This window comes from Peromyscus eremicus, chromosome 5 (genome assembly GCF_949786415.1).
Source record: "Peromyscus eremicus chromosome 5, PerEre_H2_v1, whole genome shotgun sequence".
Taxonomy (NCBI): domain Eukaryota; kingdom Metazoa; phylum Chordata; class Mammalia; order Rodentia; family Cricetidae; genus Peromyscus; species Peromyscus eremicus.
This window is the reverse complement of record NC_081420.1, coordinates 83,646,518-83,665,774: the sequence shown is the minus strand read 5'-3', so window position 1 is coordinate 83,665,774 and position 19,257 is coordinate 83,646,518. Positions and strand designations below refer to the sequence as shown.

The window sequence follows — 19,257 nt, the reverse complement described above, 5'->3', positions numbered from 1 at the left end:
TGCTTAAAAAAAGATTCTTTGCAAAGGGCTTGTTTCTTAAACTCTATCTGGGAACATCGTCTACACCTGTAGCTGTTTTACATGCTAATCCTTTGATGACTTCTAAAGGATTGCTCATAGATGTTGACATATGGTAAACTTTTCTGTTGTACCTGAACAGCTCTGGGGATTTTTGTCCTCCCAGAAGATTGTAAACCCTCCTGACAGTGCCAAACATGGCCTGCACTGGGGTCTCTAGCAGCCATGAAACCTCTGTGTCTCACCATGTGTACAAGTGTGTCCTCCTTCTCTTCCTTTCCCCTCTCCCTCATTGAGAACCAAGCTCCCATTTCTCTCAGATTTGCCCACAGTGGAAGGGGAAGTCCTGCTCACGCCCCTGGGTTCTGCACAGACTCTACTTTGCATATGCATTCTAGTGTTGTGTGTGTCCCTCTGCAGAACTGTCCTCTGAAATCCCAGCAGCTGTGATTACTCCAAGACCCTCACAGGATCAGACTTTTTTTGGGGGGTGGGGGTAGGGGTAAGGGGGTGTTTCAAGACAGGGTTTCTCTGTGTAGTTTTGGTGCCTGTCCTGGAACTTACTCTGTAGCCCAGGCTGGCCTCGAACTCACAGAGATCTGCCTGGCTCTGCCTCCCGAGTGCTGGGATTACAGGCGTGTACCACCACCGCCCGGCCAGGATCAGGCTTTTAACATTCCCTGGGAGGAGCTTGCAAAGATACATGAGCAGTTAAAAGTTGAAGGGATGGAGACCTCTTCAGTTGTATAGCTTCCAGGAAACTGCCCACATTCCTGTAACTTACCCCAAACTCACCAGATCTCCACCTACATTTGGTCTGCTGTGGGTGCCATAATTGGGGTGAACAGATGTTTGCTCACCTCTCCATGGGGAAGTTCATAACCCCAGTGCAGTTGGTCTGCCAGCCTTTTAGTGCTTTCTCCCACCTACCCACCCTATGAGTGCTGGGTGCTGAGTGCTGGGTGCTGAGTGCTGTCTTTGTGTTTAGCTGACACAGTGCTGAGTCTCTCCTTGTATTATGAAATGGAGTGTTATCATTTGTTATTTTTAAGTCTACTTTAAAATAACCAAAATATTGTTATTTCCCACTTGTCTGGAGCTCTGCTTTGAGTTTCTTTTTTTAATCCAGTGTGTGTTTAGGCAACAGTTTCACAATTGTAATGAATTTTTTTCCCTTCCTGTCTGTTTAAACTTAAGTTGTTGGTATTTTTCCTCATTTTATCACTTGAGAGGCAGATGTTACTGCTTCGTGATGTTATTTTCTTGCCGGGTACTGGTGGCCTTAGCATCATCATCTCTGGCTCTCTGTGGTTGGGGCTTTGTTCCAGATGTTCTGCTAAACACTTGACACACATTTCTCATTCAGTTCCCACAGCAGCCTTAGAGGTAGGTACATTCATTATTATTCCTGCATCGTGTCAGTGAGAAAACACAGAATCAGAGAGATCGCACACCTCTAGCTAAGCAGGTGGGGGTAGCATGAACATTCCTGCTTGCAGGGGCCATGTCTTAATGTCCTCACTCTGTGTGTGTGTGTGTGTGTGTGTGTGTGTGTGTGTGTGTGTGTGTGTGTGTGTGTACGTACGCGCACGCAGGTGCACATGCACCTGTCTTCAACTTGTAGTGGCCAGAGGTTGGGTATCTTCCTTAACTGCTCTCCACTTTATTTTTGAGACAGGGTCTCTCACTTAACCGGGAGCTCGTTGAGTTGGTTAGACTAGCTGGCTAGTGAACTCCATGGATCTGCCTGTCTCCACCCTCTTTCCTCCAGTGCTGGGGTTACCTGCTCCTGGCTTTCCCATAGGTTCTAGGGATTGAACTCAAGTTTTCAGGTTTGTGTGGAAGCGCTTTACTGACCGAGCCATACTCCCAGCCTCCATGTCTCCTTCCTCTACATGTTTTCTAGGTATGTTCAACACATTTTAAAGTACACAGAATTGTTTCAGAGTGCAAAATAGTGCTGCTGCTGCTGCTGCTGCTGCAGCCTGGCTGATCACACTGGAAACCTGGATCCTCTGTCAGTCTACACTCCCCTCTGTCATCACCGGGTTCTGCTTATTTCAAGAACATCTGTTTAACCTACTGCAGTGTTGTTATCTGGCATATGGGGAGGATATATTCATGGGTTAGATCGTTATCAACATAAAATCACCCCTTGTGTAACATTTTCATTTTGCCACATGGTTTAGCCTGCGTGGCACTAATACGCTGCTTTATTTTTCTTTATTTTGTTTTTGCACTGTACTGGGGTTGAGCCCGGGCTTGCTCATGCTAGGCAAGCACTCTTCCACTGAGCTACATCCCCAGCCCTGTTTTTGCTTTTAATTTTGAAACAGCCCACTAGATTGCCCATTCTGTAGCCCAGGCAGACCTTAAGCTTCCCATTCTTGTGCTGCAGCCTTTTTGGTGGTGGAGACAGCAGTGTGCCTCACAGGCCTGCCATTCTTGCTGTGTATTTAGGTCTTCTGCTATTTTTCATTTCAGAGTGCCTTTTACCTTGAATTTGTATCTTGATTCTTCTTTTGTTCTGTAACTGAGTACCGGAGACTGGATAAGTTCTGAAGGTGAAAGTTTATTTGGCCTATGGTTTTAGAGGCCCAGTCAAGAGCATAGAGGGGCTGCTGCTTGGCCTCTGAGAGCCTTGTGCTGCTGGTTCAGCTTGTGACAGAAGGCAGCCATCGTGCAAGAGTGGGCCGGACACGCATGCGCCTGGCCTCCTCCTCCTCCTAGAGGGTCCACCCCTCCATGTTTTCTTGCCAGCCCAGTCCCCTGCTTCAGTGCAGATGCTGCTTTACTTGCTGCTCTTCACTTATTTTCCCCTCCAATTGGTTAACAAAGTTTTCTTTCCTACTTATAACTCAGGTAGTTGCCACTTTAAGCAAAAGTAGTAATTAGACAAGTATTGGTTTGATACTGAGAATAAAACTGTGCCTGTTCTTAACGAGGAGCACATAAGCTTTTCTCTGTCCCATCTACTTTTTGTTTTGTTTGATATCTGGGATTAGATAGATGATTGTAATTATCGTAAAATTGTCTGTGACCTTTTCTTAGGTGTATGGGTGTTTTGCGTGCATGTATGTCTGTGCACCACTCTGAGGGCAATGCTGCTGGAGGCCCAGCATTCAGATACCCTGGAACTGGAGCTGCAGGTGTTGTGGATTGTGAGCCACAGTGTGGGTGCTGAGAATTGAACCCCTAGTCATCTGGGACAGCAGCCAGTGCTCATAGTCACTAAGACACCTCTCTAGCGCCCTGTAATCATCTTTTAAGAGATTTGTATTTGGGGAAATGGAGAGATTCCACGTATGTCTCTTGCAGAGGACCTGAGTTCAATTCCCAGAATCCACATCAGGTGCCTCACAAAGGCCTGTAACTCTAGCTCCAAGGGATCTGATGTTCTCTCCTGACCTGAGGACACTGTACACACACACGTAATTTAAATATGTATTTGCACAGTTATTTGTACACACAGGTTAGACTGCACTGGTGTGAGGTAGTTTTATGTTTCTTTCTATTGTGTACTCCAACTTTATTACATCTGTCAATTTTTTAATTTTTTTTTTTTTTTTGTGTGTGTGTGTGTGTGTATGCGCGTGCCTGTGATAATGCACATGTAGAAATCAGAGGACAACGTGCAGGACTTGGTTCTCTCCTTCACTCTATGGGTCCTAGGAATACTTCAGTTGTCAGGCTTGGTGGTAAGTGCCTTTACCTGAGCCATCTCCCTGGCTTGTGCCCCAGGTTCTCTATCTGGATTAGGCTGGAGCTTCATGCGGTTTTGTTGGCTGTTCATTATATCACTGATAATGCTTTCGGAGCCTTTGCTTTCCTGAGGATGGCTTTGCATTGCGTCATGGAAACACTAAGTTCACAATACGTAGGATAGATTCAAGGAAGCAGTGGTTTTCCTTGAATGTAGGGTGTGCCTGGTAACACTGTGTCATTGTTCCCTAGTGAACACTATCAGGGAAGCCTGAAGCCATCCCCATGGCAGGCATTTATGGTATGGGGATCCTTGATGCAAAAAAGACACTTTATTGCCCCGTTCAGTGAGGAATCTGGAAGTGAACGACAGAGACTGTGTCTTGGGCTAGGAATGCTTTAACTTTTCTTTAACTGTCTCAAGCTTTTGATTGTCTGTGTAGTCGGAACTTTTTCTGTGTCCCGCCTGGCCTGTGGTTGGGATAAATCTCTCACCCACAGTCCCACAGCCCTTTATAAAATAATCACACAGAGGCTTAGTATTAATTATAACTGCTTGGCCATTTGCTCAGGCTTATTACTTACTAGCTCTTATACTTAAATTAACCCATAATTCTTATCTATCTTTAGCCATGTGGCTTGGTACCTTTCCTCAGTTCTGCCTTCACATCTTGCTTCCTCTGTGTCTGGCTGGTGACTCCTGACTCAGCCGTCTTCTTCCCAGAATTCTCCTTGTCTGCTTATCCTGCCTATACTTCCTGCTTGGCTACTGGCCAATCAGCATTTTATTTATCACCCATTATTTCCCCTTTTCTTTATATTTAAAAGGAAGGTTTTAACTTCAACATAGTAAAATTACATATAACAAAACAGAATCAAGAAGAGTTATAGTTATAATATCTAGTCTATTTGCATTTGGCAAAATTAAAGAAAATATTCTATCTATCCTATATTTGTGAGTCTAAAGTTTCATATCTAATTTATCTTTTATCATAACCAAGGAAAATTATAACTATCTAGTCTTCAACTACATTAAAGACTCCAGAAGGATACAATATTACCTAAGTAAATAAGAAGTGCCTTGTAAGCAACTTCAAAACATCTGGAATGACAGAGACAGCTGGCTGCCTGGACAGTCATCCAAAGTTCCTCTGCAATGTTGGGGCATCCATCTTCAGCCTTTAGACCTAGAGTTTTTTAGTCACTTCTCCATGTGTCCTGTTGAATATCTGACAGTCTTCTCTGTGAAGCAGGAACCTGCAGGACCATCTCGTCTTGCAAAGTTCATTGGTCACCTTCCTATGGGTCCTGAATGTCCGGTTTATATAACATACTGTCAATCAGTTGATGCAAGGGTACTTTTTTGCCCAGTGGCTAACTTTTGCCACAAAGAAAGCAAACTCCATAATGAGTTTCTTCAATGCCCATCATCTTCCTTGAAGTATTTGGTGCTGCCAGGGGCAGATGTGTCTCATTGTTCAGAAAAGTCTAAAGTTTTTAAAACATTTTAAATGCCATATTCTGTAGGTCTTTGAAGTGTTTGAAGATTACCTGCCTAACTGAAATATATCTATGTGTACCTAGAAAACTTAATATGACAAGTGTGATTATCATAAATGACTAATTATTAATCTGTATTTCATAATTATCCATTATAGTTTAAATGACTTAGTAACACCTAAAACAAGAGTAGAAATATACATACAGTATAACAAAGTTAACTTTAAATTTTTATCAGTAAATTAAAATCCATAGCAATTTAAAACATTTCAAATAAGTTGCTCTTTAAAAGTAGATTCAATAATCTACCCTTTTATCCTATCTATATCCTACATTTCTATATCATATTCCTCTTTCTTCTTTTAGAAAGAGATTGACTGTGACCAATAACAATTTGCAACCAACAATCTAAACAAAGACAAACAACTGTAATCCATGTTTTGGGAATGTGGGTGTAGTTTTCTAGGCTACTTCCTGCTGATAAAAGGCACTGTATTCTTATGGGGATCCTGAGAAAATTGAGAATTATGGTCAATTCCTGACTAGAATAGTCCATGAGGCTGCATTGTCTGAGCCAATTGCCTTGAAACCATTCTGGATGTTGGATCATCTGGGCCATGCTGTCATCAGAGACCTTTCAAGGGGTCTTGGCTGGTCAAAACATATTAGCCTGGAAGCAATCCACTGGTTCTCATCTTGTGTGGAAACAAAAGCAGAACCTCCTTTCTAAAGCAACGTATTCTTAGACATAAATTCTGAAGTTGAGATACCTTTAAAATATACATATTGATTTAACTCAGCAGCTTTTACAATCAAATGTCTCTCTGAAGTTAAAATCCCAAAGACAATATAATCCAGACTCTGTGTGATTTCCATCTTTACATGGCTTATTTTTTATATTATTTTTACTATCTCTTTAAAGACTTTATTTTTTAAACTTTCTATTTCTTTATATAACTGTCTATATTCATTTTCTTCTCTCTTCCAAGCCTACATACATTTTTACACACACTGTAAACCATTTAAAGTCTTATTCCATCTGAATCTGCCTTATTGTGAGTCTATTGCTTTAAACTGCAGCATTGCTAGGACTGAAATGGCAGCTTTGGCTGCTGGCTCCACCCACCTCAGTGTTCCAACATGGTGGTGGTATGTTTACTGCCAGCTGTGGGTCTGGGAGCCATGTGTACCACCAACTCTCAGCAGCAGTGGGGCTATGCCTCCATTAAAGCAGCGTGTAGCCCAGAAACCTCTTTTTTTTTTTTTTTTTTTTTTTATTACTAGCAAAAGCTAAATCCACCATGCAGCATACTGTGTGGCTTGGAGATGCCTCTGTGTACCATGGCAGGAATCTGCCATGCTGCTTGGCTCAAGCCTATATAGGAAGTTGCTCTTGGCTCTGTTTTAGAACCCATTTTTTTTAAAGCTTTCTCAGGTTTTGGGTGGAAATTCTTGCCCCATGTCTGGGCGCCATTTTCCGCCTCATCGTCTTTGCCTGTGTGGTTGTAAGAAGGTTGCCACAGCGCCATACCTCAAGATCGTTTCCAGACCAGCCACAAAGGGGCAGAAGTGGCTCTCTTCTCTGATCTGGAAGCTGATCTGTCCCATAAGCTTCCAGGACTTGCTGCTATAGTCCTTGGGCCAGACATCAGCTGTGGCTGCCTATGACCCAAGAAGCAAGTGAACTTTTCTTCGATCACAGGCTCACCGTTACAAATCAGAGTCCACAAGAAGGGAGGTGACAGGGCTGAGTCTGTCTTGCTGGACAGGCACACCTGCCTGCAGATCCAGAGGCCCCAGTGTCCTGGGTGAGAACTGAAGAACAGCAGCTGTTGATATCTAGGAGCCCAGGTCCAGTTTATTTGTTATTATACCTGCCATTTTGTCATCAAAGGGAGCTTGATCTTCCCCAAGACTCCAAAGAAATGCTGTTCACTCACCGTGAGTGGGTTGAGAGAGCTCAGCGGGTCACAGGCTGACATACTGTCCACAGTATGATGCTGACAGCCTCCTGCTTCACGGTCACCTCCACACACCCGATGATTAAATGCCTGTCTGTCCTTCATCTTTGAGAACAGAGGGGCCAACAACAGCCTGCAGTTGCCAGCTAATCTATTTGCCAAACATGCCAAAATACAGAACATTGGGGGCATCTATAGTCAGGCGGTTCCCAGACCACCTGCTGGGCAGAACTCATGATCTTGCCCATCAGCTCCATGTAGGGAGAATAACTGTCACGGCCATGAGGCGCCGGCACTTGGCCTGGAGGAGCTAGGCGGAGGAGGGAAAGTGAGCCACTCACCCAAATAGCCCCTGGGAAGGTTGCTCTGGCACTTAGCCACGTGGAGACCAGAGAACTAGAGCAAATGGAGGCATGGCTGCTCTGGAAATCAGAACTGGGCCATCCCACACTGTGGAAGCTGCAGTTAGAGGAAGTCCACAGCTGAGGACCAAGGTAGGCGTCTGGTCAAGCAAGGGGAGGGACTGGATTGTGGTTCCTGTTGGCTGCTCTGCGGTTGAGCTTCTGGGAGGGGTCGCTGTCATCAGGAGGAAGGAGTGTAAAGGACTCTGAGAACTGACTCCAGCCCTAAGAGCAAGTGCACACTGCTGGTGAGGGATACCTGAGGAGGCTAAGGGAGCTTCAGCACAGCTCTGTCCAAGGCTGTTATTTTCTCAGTGTCCAATAGCTTTTGACTCTTCTGAAAGATTTCAGTTAGAATTTAGTGTCTGGAAAACATGAGACAGTGGAGAGAGTGTAGATAATAGTCCTGAAGAGTCTCCCTCCCTCACACAGCTCAGCTTGCTGAGAGCACCACCAGATGAGGGTCTGCAGGTGCACACTTTGTTCTGTAAGCTGGGTACCACCTCTCCAGCCATCCACCCTGAAGTGTGTGGAGGGCCGAGCTGCTCTGTTGGCGTGTGTGTGTGTGTGTGTGTGTGTGTGTGTGTGTGTGTGCGCGCACGTGTGCACACGTGCGTGTGCGTGTGTGTATGTGTATGTGTGTGTATGTGTGAGCGCGCACACATGCACATGCTTTCTTCTTGTACCCTCAGCTTCCCAAAGGGTAGGAAGCTTTCAGAGGCAGAGCAGGCCAGTAAGATAAGCTGTGTCTTATGTCATGAGATGATGAATGTTGTGGTTTTGAACTTGGCTCTTATTATGTTTGCAGTGTGTGGTGCCGGGCTCCAGGACGTGAGGAAGCTGTCTTAGGTTAATCATGGTGACATGAGACAAACAAACCCAGGGTGAATAGGGCTTTGTCAGACCTGCTGGCAGCCCGATCTTTAGAAGAAGCTTAATTTCAGAGCAGCCTGCAAAGGTCATTAAATATTTTAGGGTTTGGCTTTCTGGTGTTAGAAGACTCAGAACAGTCTGAGTAGATATCGGGGCTGGCTAAAAGCCAGATGGTGGCTGGATATCCTGCCCCTGCTGTTGGGAGGGTCACTAAGAGCGTTTTGATTAAGCAAACATTATATAACAGCGGATTTGGTTCTTTTAACTGTTTTTTTCCCTCCTGCTTCCATTTCTAATTCACAAGTTATCCAGTTGCTCACCTAGGCTTCTAGAAGATTCCATAGCAACCACCTTGAAATATGGAGCTGCCCTGTGTTGCTTTGGTAGGCAGATTAAAAAGCTTGAGACATGCATGTGGCCCAGGTGGGGACAGGTGGGACCATTTCCAGCATGCCCATGCTGCACATCTAGCTGGTGGCTGGGTCTGCGCTGTGTGCTGTTGACTGTGGTCAGAGGCAGGGATGGCAGAACACTGCTGCCAGAGTAGCATCTCTCCACAGGCTTCTTAAAGGAAGTCAGTATGGGGGTTTCACAAAAAAACAAAAACTAGGTTTTCTGGATGACCCAGCCATACCTCTCGTGGGGATTTAGCCAGAGGACATCCAAGTCAAGATCACACAGACAGACACTTGCACATTGGCTTTTATTGCGGCTCTGGTTATAGCAGCCCACGTGCCACCAGCGTGGGAAAAGACAGGGAAACTGGGATTGTTTCAGCCATAAAGAAGGAACAAAGTCATGCCATTTGTAGGAAAATGGATGCAATATGGGATAATCGTATTAAGTGAATTAAGCCAACCTCAGAAAGACGTCATATGTTTTCTCTCATTTGCGGATCCTAGACTTTAGATAAATACATAAAATCATATATGTATAACATAAAAGTAGAAATGAAACTGTTTAGGTTGAAACAAAGGAGACTCATGGGAAGGAAGTACATGTGTATATGAAAACTTAAAAAATAAGTATTTTTTAAAAATGAACCTAAGGACAGCTGCTTCGGCATAGCCCAGGTTTTTTGTTTTGTTTCGTTTTTTTGCCTGGCCTGCTTGTCCAGGTCTACTGCCGAGCCAGGCACCCGCATTTTACTAAGCTCTGCACACGAGTCTGGTGACTCCTGGCCAACTTGGCTTTGTGGTGGTCAGCAGTCTGTAGTCTTAGCAGTTGCCTGCCCTGTGCCAGCTCTTGAATGGGCAACAAGTTTCCAGCCCCATATCAGTGGTCACCTCTGGCTCGGCAAGAGCCCTAGCCACACAGTGGTAGACAGTGCTGTTCCAGACCCTTTGGGGAGCATTGTAGCAATTGCCATGGCAGCCACTGAGATGACAGAGCCATCTTCCCCTGACCGAGAGGAACTGACCCAGCATTTTCTATGGGCAAGCAGGACGGGAGATTCAGGCCTCCAGTAGCCATTGGCTCTTCTCACAGCCGACATCCCAGTATCAGGGTGGGAACAGCCCTTCCTGCATTTCATATGCCAGCTAGGAAGCAGAGGATCTATTTTCAGTTCCTCAGACTTTCAAGACTTTTGGCTGTTAGCATGTTTTGGAGACTCCCATGCGTATGAGTGCTGGGTGGGTGGGAAAGGAGAAGTCAGAGCAGCCACAGGGCTCCCAGCCCTTTACCTTCCCACTTGACTGCAGGAGCAGACCTCAGCTCAGGATAGAGGCAGGCACCTCCCCGCTGTCTTCACAGAGCCAGGGTGGCACTCATTGCCCCTAATTCCTCTTGGCCAGAGCAGAACTTCCCGTGTCTCCAGGTGGGAACTAAATAACCCAAGTCAACTTTGTTCCTTATATGGGGCAGCCTGGTCTGTTCCTACCCGAGGTGGCAGGATAGCAGGATAAACCTGAAAGAGAAGGAAGGGAGGCAGGGAGGAAGGTGAGCACACTAGAAAAGTGAAACAACACGGAGGACTGTGTGCTGCTTCATCTTAAAAATACATCTCCAAGGCTAGCTGTTAACCAAAACAGAACACATGGTTTAATAACGTCTGCTGGGAAATAACCAGAGCAGCTAAGAGCATAAGAAAATGGCAAGTACACTTCTAAGCAAAGGAGTTTTAAACTGAAAGGGAATGGGTAATTTTCTAGGAAACTGTTATTACCAGAATCACTCAAGAAATAGAAACCATGAGCTGGGCACGGTGGTGCGTATTTGCCGTCTCAGGACTTCGGGGTGAGAATTAGGAGGCTGGGTGACCTCAGGTTTGCAGGGGAGTGACTCGGTACACAGATTGCTCTCTCCTTATTCCTGATGGGACAGTGTGACCTGAACATAGCAGGGTTGTATGGCAAAGCTGATATGCCCAGTGATTCTCTGTATATCCTCTACATCAACTCTGAGCCTGTGTAGACTGATACCATGTGTTGTTCAGAAATGTGTATTATGTCTTTATGTATGTGATTTATTGAAAACATACCTAGGAATGACTGAGCACCAAATCTGGGGTAGTGGTTCCCTCCACTGACAATGGGGTTGAGGTGTAAAGGAACATGGAAGGATGATAACTATTGCTTGTCACCTGCCATTTCATATGAGAATTCTGAACCAGTTGGCAGTATTGCAGACTGTTAAGACATGACTAGAGAGTGAAGGCCTGCTTGTTAGTTATGGTCTCTACATTAACTAATGAGCTACGTAACAAATGTCTTGATGTCACATGAGTTGATGTTACCTGCCAAGAGATCCGGGGGCCCTCATCACCTTGATGACTTTATTGTAGCCAGGACTTGACCCCCACCATAGGCATGTGACATGTTCTGGCCAATTTCTTACTGTGTGTCCTCAGCCTTACCCTTGTGATATCTATGGACAGTGCCAGGAGCAGTAAGGCCACCACATCAAGGTCTGGTCACAGTGACGTGTATTACTCTTTACAAATGGCCCAACAGTATTCAGATCATTCAGTCTGTGAATGTAGACTGTGAATTCAGTCTGTCCCTGAGAGTCAGCTGTAGCTTTGATTTGCTGTTGGGAAAAGTAAAGCAGAGAAGGGAAAAGGCCCAGTATTTGCAAAAGTGAGAGTCATGTCCTGGAGAAGCAGGATTCTTCTGGACCTATTTCTAGCTAAACTACAGATTTTTAAAAATCTTTTAAGTTGACTTTTTTAATTCATGTATGTATACTGTGTTTATGTAGTTTTCCCCAGCTGCTCAAATTCATGGCCTCTTTCTCTTTAATTATTATTGTTACTATTTATGAATATATATAAATACAACCTGCTGAATCTATTTAGTGTTGCGTGTGTGTGTGTGTGTGTGTGTGTGTGTGTGTGTGTGTGTGTGTGTGTGTTTGTGTGTATTTTCTCTTTATGTGTCTGGTTTGTCAAGTTGCCATTTTAATGGACAGGAAGCTTCCAGAATGACTATGTCATACCAAGTCTTTGGAGCCTCAAGTGAACTAGGCCCAGAGTAGGCTTCTAGTGGTGTGGCTCTGGGAAAAGGGACCCCAGCTGCAGCCTCCTTGCTGTCACCTGCTCAGTCCTGCATGGCTGGGGACGAAGCACCCACAGGTGACTCTTAACAGCTGCCACCCTGGCTCCCACTGCCTCTGGAGAGGCAAGGGCCGGCTGACAGGGCCAAGAAGATTCTTTAAATGCAAAATTCATTGCTTTTCTCTTTTTAAGAGATTCCCCTGGGGCTCCATCTTGGTTGAGTGTGAGATTTATCTGGATTCATGCACACACTTCAACCCATGGGGTGTGAGATCCTTCGGTTTCTTCTTGTTACTCCTCTACCTTAAGATGGGATCCTGCTGAAGCCTCATGATTGCTAAGACTGAGAGCCCGATGCCTTATGAATATGTAGAGGAGCTTTAATAAAATGGTGTGAAGCAGCAGCCTGCTTCTTCCAGAAATGCTTCCAGAGCCCCAGGAGACTTCCAAAAGCTCCTGGAAGATGAGCTCCTGCAGAGAGAAGGAAAACGAGAGAATAGAGCATGATTGGATGGACCTAGAATCCAGCAATTTGAGAATGAAAAATGCTGCCCCGTGTTTCTCGCATTCCCACCCAGCCCTGTAAGCCCTATTGAGTCTCTCAGCCCAGATCTGCTGGCTCAGTCATTCCTGCTGGTCTAAGTGGAGACTTGGCTGCAGAGGGTGAGTTGCCTCAAGCACAGAGCCCTCCTCCTGGAGCATTACAGGTTGGCTTCTTGACAGTGACATCATGCGGTGATTTGTTTACAGTTGAAGCTTTGCAGAATCTTTAATATAACTTTCTGCTCATTTTTATCAGTTTGCTTGTCCATGAAGGCTCATTTACAATGAGACCAGATACTAACTGTAGAATTCATTCCCCTAGCCCTCCAAACAACTGCTGCACATTTTTTTGGTGATTAATTAAAAGGAACTTACTCTAATGACTAAAATTAACCAAAGACGCCCCTTCTGCAATCCTAGCCTAATTGCCTTCTAATTGCACTGCTTTTCTTGCTTGTGCTCGAGTCTGTGGGTCTGGGCTCATTTTGTCAGTCCTAGGGGAGCACATGTGCCCTGGCACTTGCCCTCTCAACGTCTCTACTGTCGGCAGCTGCTACTCTAGCATCCACCTCATTGCTCAGTGGTTGAATGTTGAGCCATGACTGAGCTCTAGGGTTCTTCCGAAGTCCATCTCCTTCTCCCACTTATTCTCATTCAAGATAGATACTATCTTGGGACCGATGATCAAGCTGCCAGATAAACTGAGTCTTCAGTGTGTAGGGCCATGGAGGAGCCTGGGGCAGGGACTGGATCCCTCCTCACTTCAGTACACCCTCTCAACCCTCCCACTCTGGAGTCAGTGGCATCACCGTTGGCGACTCAGGACTCTGGCTGCACTCAGACACAGCTGACAGTTTCCTGGGGCTCTGACAAGTCCTCCACACTCCCTAGAGGGCCGTGTAGAGACTGGGACACTGCTCTGTGCTGGCATCCCCAGACTGGCCTGCAAGGAGTCCTCACATGGGTTCTGCTGAGCTGGATCCTATCATGCTGGGTATTTTGACCATGTGATACTTGAACGTTTCAGCCAAGGCCCAGAAGAGGTGTCTTTAAAACTGGTCTTCACATGTCAGGCATCCACAGAGTCAAATGAAGGGGTCCTGTGCCCCCTGGCATCTTTGCCAGCCTAGGTCCTTATGCCCTTGTGCTTCAGGTAGTCCTAATGTGCCTGCCCACCTGCTAGTGCTGTTTCCATGAACACAGTCGCCAGGTTACTTGGAGGCCTGGCAGACCTTGTGGAGGACAGCAGTCGGTGGGTTGTTACTGGGAGAGCCAGTCCCCCAGGCAGCACATACCGGTTAAAAAGCACAAGGAGAATAGAAAACAATGGCACCAGTCCCCCACAAATAACTGCTGAGGACTGAGGCAGGCGTGTGTGTGGCTGAGGTGTGTCTGCCTGAATGGGGAGGATTTCACTGCTTTAGAACACACGATTTGCATGTTAGAAACCTGCTTCCACTTCATACAGCTTGCAGAACTCCCTTGTCTGTAAGCAGAATCTGGTTGTATCTTCTGTTTCCATATGTCCCATCTCTGCCAGAACCTCCCACAGCTGATGGGCTGGCCACAGTCTTTTGGTCTTGGCAGCCCACTCTACTTGTCAATCAGGGATGATCCCAGCTGGTTGTGTCCTTTGTCCACAGGATAGTCTTTCTTTTTCCTCAGGTGTCAGCGGAAGCAGTGGCGGGTGGACCTGCCAGCCACCAGCGTGGTAATCACATTTCACAATGAAGCCAGATCAGCCTTGCTGCGGACGGTGGTCAGGTGAGGCCAACAGAGCTCTTGTATCTCACAGGAAGGGTGGAGGTACCTAACAACAGCTGCTTCTCAGGCACAGACAGCAGGGGCTACAGACAAGGTCATCCAACTGCCAAGCATGGGGTATGGGGTAGCTATTGGCTCCTCTAGCCAAGGCTGGGGACCACAAGAGAGAGGCAGCTTCGAGCAGAGCCCTGCCCTTACAAGGCTCTGTCCCTCTGTCTGTTCTCAGTGTCCTTAAGAGGAGTCCACCACATCTCATCAAGGAGATAATCCTGGTGGACGACTACAGCAATGACCGTGAGTTTCACAGCCTTACCCCTGGTGTCAGCCTTCCTGGTTTGGGGGTATCTGGGAGGAGTGACCTAATGCAGTATAGCACGGAGTAGGCACCTGGTGCAGGGAAGAGATGTCCTCCAGAGGCCCCAGGGAAAGGTGACTGAGTATGTGGCCTCCAGCATAGAGCCCTGTGTAGACTCAGGGTTCACCATTCTCTGCCTCTTTTCTCTCCTTAGCTGAGGACGGGGCCCTGTTGGGGAAAATTGAGAAAGTGAGGGTCCTCAGAAACGACCGACGGGAAGGTAAGAGAGTCCCTTTCTTGCAGCACTTTTGAGATGGTGTGTATTTTTCTCATTGGTGTGACAGACGCAATTTAAGGAAGGAAGGGTTTGTTTGGGCTCCTAGTTCCCAAGGTGCAGTCCATCATGATGGCGGGAAGGTGCGGCAGGTGGTCATAGTGGGCCGCAGCAAGCCGACAGAAATGAGTACTGGTGCTCAGCCCACTTTCTCCATATGCAGCCAGGACCCAGCCCATGGGAGCGGGCCACCCACTTCTGATCTGATCTTAGAAAAGTCCCCTCAGACATGCGTGGTGACTCGTAAGTCCTGTCAAGGTGACAATCAATATTGACCATCACACGCCAGACTCCGGTGTTAGTGCTATGCACCACTCTTGCTCCGGAGGAGTCAGATTGTTCTGAATGACATCTACTATGAAAGGGGTGTCGTGAGCTTAAAGTCACAAGTCAGGGTGCTTACAAAGTATATGGGTGGGGACATTAATTAGACAGGTGACAGCTGAGCAGAGGGAACAGAGTCTCTGATGATATTCTTGGCTTTGAGGTTGGCATGTAGTGACCTCCTGAAAATCTGCAGTCACCAGGATGCTTTGTCACCTTGGTATGGACAGACAGGCCAGTGGGGCTGGAGAGATGGCTCCACAGTTAAGAGTACTGGCTGCTTTTCCAGAGGACCCGGGTTCAAGTCCCAGCACCTACATGGCAGGTCACAGCTCTCTGTGCATATGGTACACAGATATACATAGATGCAGACAAAAATGCCTATGCACGTGAAATTAAAATTTAATAAAAACAAGAGGAGCCAAGATAATTTTGGCTTGTGATCTGCAACATTCAAACTTCCTATGAAGTTCTAGTCAGTCGGGCAGTCCGCAGGGCCTTCCACACAGATACAGCTTCTTCAGGGATTCTTGTTCCCATCTCTCCTGGCCCAGTGGAACTACTCAGAGGAACAGCAGTTGTCTGTTTCTCTCCCTCCACCAGAGCCCTGTCCCAGCAGATGCAAGAACAGTCACAGCTTAACTAATCGGAACTGTTGGTATGTAAGGCCACATTTTCAAACCACATTGGTATTTACACATTGGGAAATTGGCTACTGTCTTTCACTCACAGCCGACGAGTCCCATCAGTCCCTTGACTGCAAAAGTTTAGAAAAGCATTAAGACTTAGTTCTAAGGAGTACAGTGTCTCCATGTTCCAGGCATGTGATATAATCACAAATTCAAGTTTGACAGCCTGCTGAAGGAGAACCATCCCGAATAGGGAGAGAGCTGTCATTTCATGTTGATGTGATTTCACAAATGCCAGCTCTTCCCCAGCTGTCAGTCTCATCCGTGTGGGCAGTTGTGGAAAGACTGCCTTCCCACTGCAGAGTCTGGAAGCTTCTCGGCGAGACTCAGGTGTGTGACTGTTTTGAGCTAGTCCTCTTTCAGTGTCAGGCAGTCAGAGTGATGGCGTTTGCCACTCCCACTAGGAGGCTGACAAGGACCCAGGGGTGGCATTTGAATCCCTATTCAGTGCAGACTTTCTCTTCCAGGTCCCCATATGCAGCTCCAGTCAAGACAGGAAGGTGTTCTTGCAAGGGTTTGTTGTTTTTAACTTTATGTTTATGGATATTTTCCCACATGTATATCTGTGCACCACATGTGAGCTTGGTGCCAGAGGAGGGTGTCAGGTCCCCTGGAGCTGGACTTACAGACAGTTGTGAACCACCTTGTGGATGCTGCAAACCAAACCCAGGTCTTCTGGAAAAACAGCCAGTGCTATTAACTGCTGAGCCAACTCTTCAGCCCAGCAAGGATTTTTTTTTTTAATTTATGTGTGTCTGTGTGTGGGTAATGTCACATGTGTGCAGGTGAAGAAGGTATCTGATTCCCCAGAGCTGGAGTTACAGAAGGTTATGAGCTGTCTGAGGTGGGTGCTGGGAACCAACTCAGATCCTCTGGAAGAGCAGCAAGTGCTCTTAACTACTAAGTCATCTCTCCAGCCCCAAGAATCTTTAAAAAAAAAATCATGCATTTATTAAACATTCAATATGTGCTTTACACTGTGCTAGACACTAGAAGGCACAAGGATAAGTGTGAAGGCTTTTATTCCTGCCCTTGGGCTGCTTGCATTTTAATTTTGGAAATAAATATGAACATGAAATTAGAATGCAGCCTGCTTGAAATTGCAGGGCAGCAATTAGTAAGTGCATGTTGGGGAGCGGGGGGTGGGGGTGGGGCTCAGTGCACAGTGACATCAGTCAGAAAATGCTCATTCAGCAGACACAAAGGAAATGAGGCTCTGTAGAGAAGGACAGTCCTCAGTTGGGGCCAAAGAATAGCCTAAGGAAAAAAGAATCTCATGAGGAAGGCACAGAGGCCAGTAACAGAAGGCTCCCTGGACTCACATCAGTGCAGTGGCTGAGGCCACTGCTACCAGCCCATCCCCACACAGACAGTGAAGTGCTCCTCACCCTCAACAGCTCTGCTGCATGACTCAAGTCAGTCCCTCAAGCCTGGAGTAAACCAAAGAGCATCTGATCCCCAAGTTCTTCCCCAAACAACCTACCAAATAAATGGTTTCCAACTCGGTTTTTGCCCCACTCTCCCACCTAAAAAGGGAGGTCAACAAGGGGTCAGAAAAGAAGCAGGAAGAGTAGGGATGGAAGGGGAAGAAAGAATAACTGATAAATCACTTCAGTCCACTTAGTACTCAGAACAGTATCTAAATGTTAGCCCTCGCGTCATTTTAGCTAAGGTGCTTCTTTGGGAAGAGCTGCACCTTTGTGCTGTTTCCGGTGGTGAGATGTGGGAAGCCAGATCACGGCCTGGGTGGGACAGCAGCATGTATGGGACAGCAGCATGTGTAGCAGCTAAGCAGAAAAGTACATGCAGCTCAGATGCATGACAAAGCTGTGTGTGCACACCGATCTCAAGCCCCACATGTGAACCGTGGCACAGATGACAGTTAATTAGCAGCAGAGAATGTGGTCCCAAGGAGCCAAGTCTGTAGCTCCTCTAAGGAAACAAACAGATTCAGCTCACGACAGTAAGCTTGAAGTTGGTACCACCGATCGTAAGCCCTGAGCCTAGTCTCCCTCCCTCCCTGTCCTGTCCTGTGTACCAATGCTGCCACCTCTCCTCTAGTGAGTTGTAAACCCTAATGCAACGTTAGAGAGCTCACCTCAAACCCTCAGGTACTGTTTGTGAATTTAAAGAGTAGAGAGCTGGACTGGGAGACTGCCACAAGTCTGCTGCTCCCTTTACATGTTCACACTTCTTCAGCCCAGACACGTCCTTCGAGAACTCTCCGTCAGCTTCTCTATTGGAAGACTTTCTCCTATGTTATTAAAGGGTGTTTTCTCAGCCGGGAGTTCTGACTTGACTGTGAGTTCCTCTCTCAGCTCTTTAAAAGCTGTTGTTTCAGGGTCTACCTCTGTCTTCTATTTGTCTACTTTTTTCTTCGTGTGTGTGTGTGTGTGTGTGTGTGTGTGTGTGTGTGTGTGTGTGTGCGCGCGCGCGCCTTCAGAAGCCAGAAGAGAACACCAGATTCCCTAGAGCTGGAAAGCTACCTGACATGGGTTCTGGGAACTGAACCTCAGTCTTCTGAAAGAACAGAAAGTACTTTCAACCTGAGCCATTTTTTAGAACATTGTCATAATTCATATTGTTATCCCTTTCATGTGACAGGTCGTTGGCACCTGCTACCTTCCTGAGTCTTTATTGGTGTCTCCACCTAGCCCTCATTTTCTTTATGTCTGTCCTGCTTCAGGTCTGCCCAAATCCTCTAGACTATGTAAGTTGCTGTTTTCCACAGATTTAGAGAAGGATTGGCCATCGTGTTCTCAGGTGCAATTCTGGTGTCACTCTTGAACTCTGGCTGCATCTAACTACATCCCATGCTCTCATGGTCACTTCAGCCTTTTGCTCCTCATGTTTCTGTCTTCATTTTCCTGGGCAATGTATTTCTGTTGACTGTCTTCAAGTTCTCTGGTCCTTCTGCCAGCTCTGCCCTGCCTTGAAGATCACCCAGTGAGTTCTCATTGGAGATAATTTCATTTTTGGAATACTCTGTTAACTCTTCTTACCGTTTCTATTTCTCTTCTGAGATTTTCTACCTGTTCACTCATTAAAGCCATCATTTCCCATGAGCTCTTGAACATAGTAATAGCCATTTTTAAATCTTCATTTTTTTTAAGATTTATTATTTATTATGTGTACAGTGTTTTGTCTATACACCAGAAGAGGGCATCAGATCTCATTCTAGATGGTTGTGAGCCACCATGTGATTGCTGGGGATTGAACTCAGGACCTCTGGAGGAGCAGTCACTGCTCTTAACCTCTGAGCCATCTCTCCAGCCCCAAATCTTCATCTTTTAATTCCAACATCTGAGTCATCTCAGGGTGACTTTCAGTTGAAGCTTGTTTTCCCCCTCTTGGGTG

General features: G+C 46.3%; 1 protein-coding gene across 1 annotated transcript in view; it reads left to right on the top strand.

Annotated features, from left to right (window-relative positions):
* Window positions 1–19,257, top strand: part of Galnt2 (polypeptide N-acetylgalactosaminyltransferase 2) — a 132,019-nt gene that overhangs the window by 91,877 nt on the left and 20,885 nt on the right. The window contains exons 4-6 of the mRNA XM_059263831.1: window positions 14,160–14,258; window positions 14,485–14,552; window positions 14,768–14,833. Coding sequence (XP_059119814.1) covers window positions 14,160–14,258; window positions 14,485–14,552; window positions 14,768–14,833 — 233 coding nt within the window. The remainder of the gene's footprint in view (window positions 1–14,159; window positions 14,259–14,484; window positions 14,553–14,767; window positions 14,834–19,257) is intronic.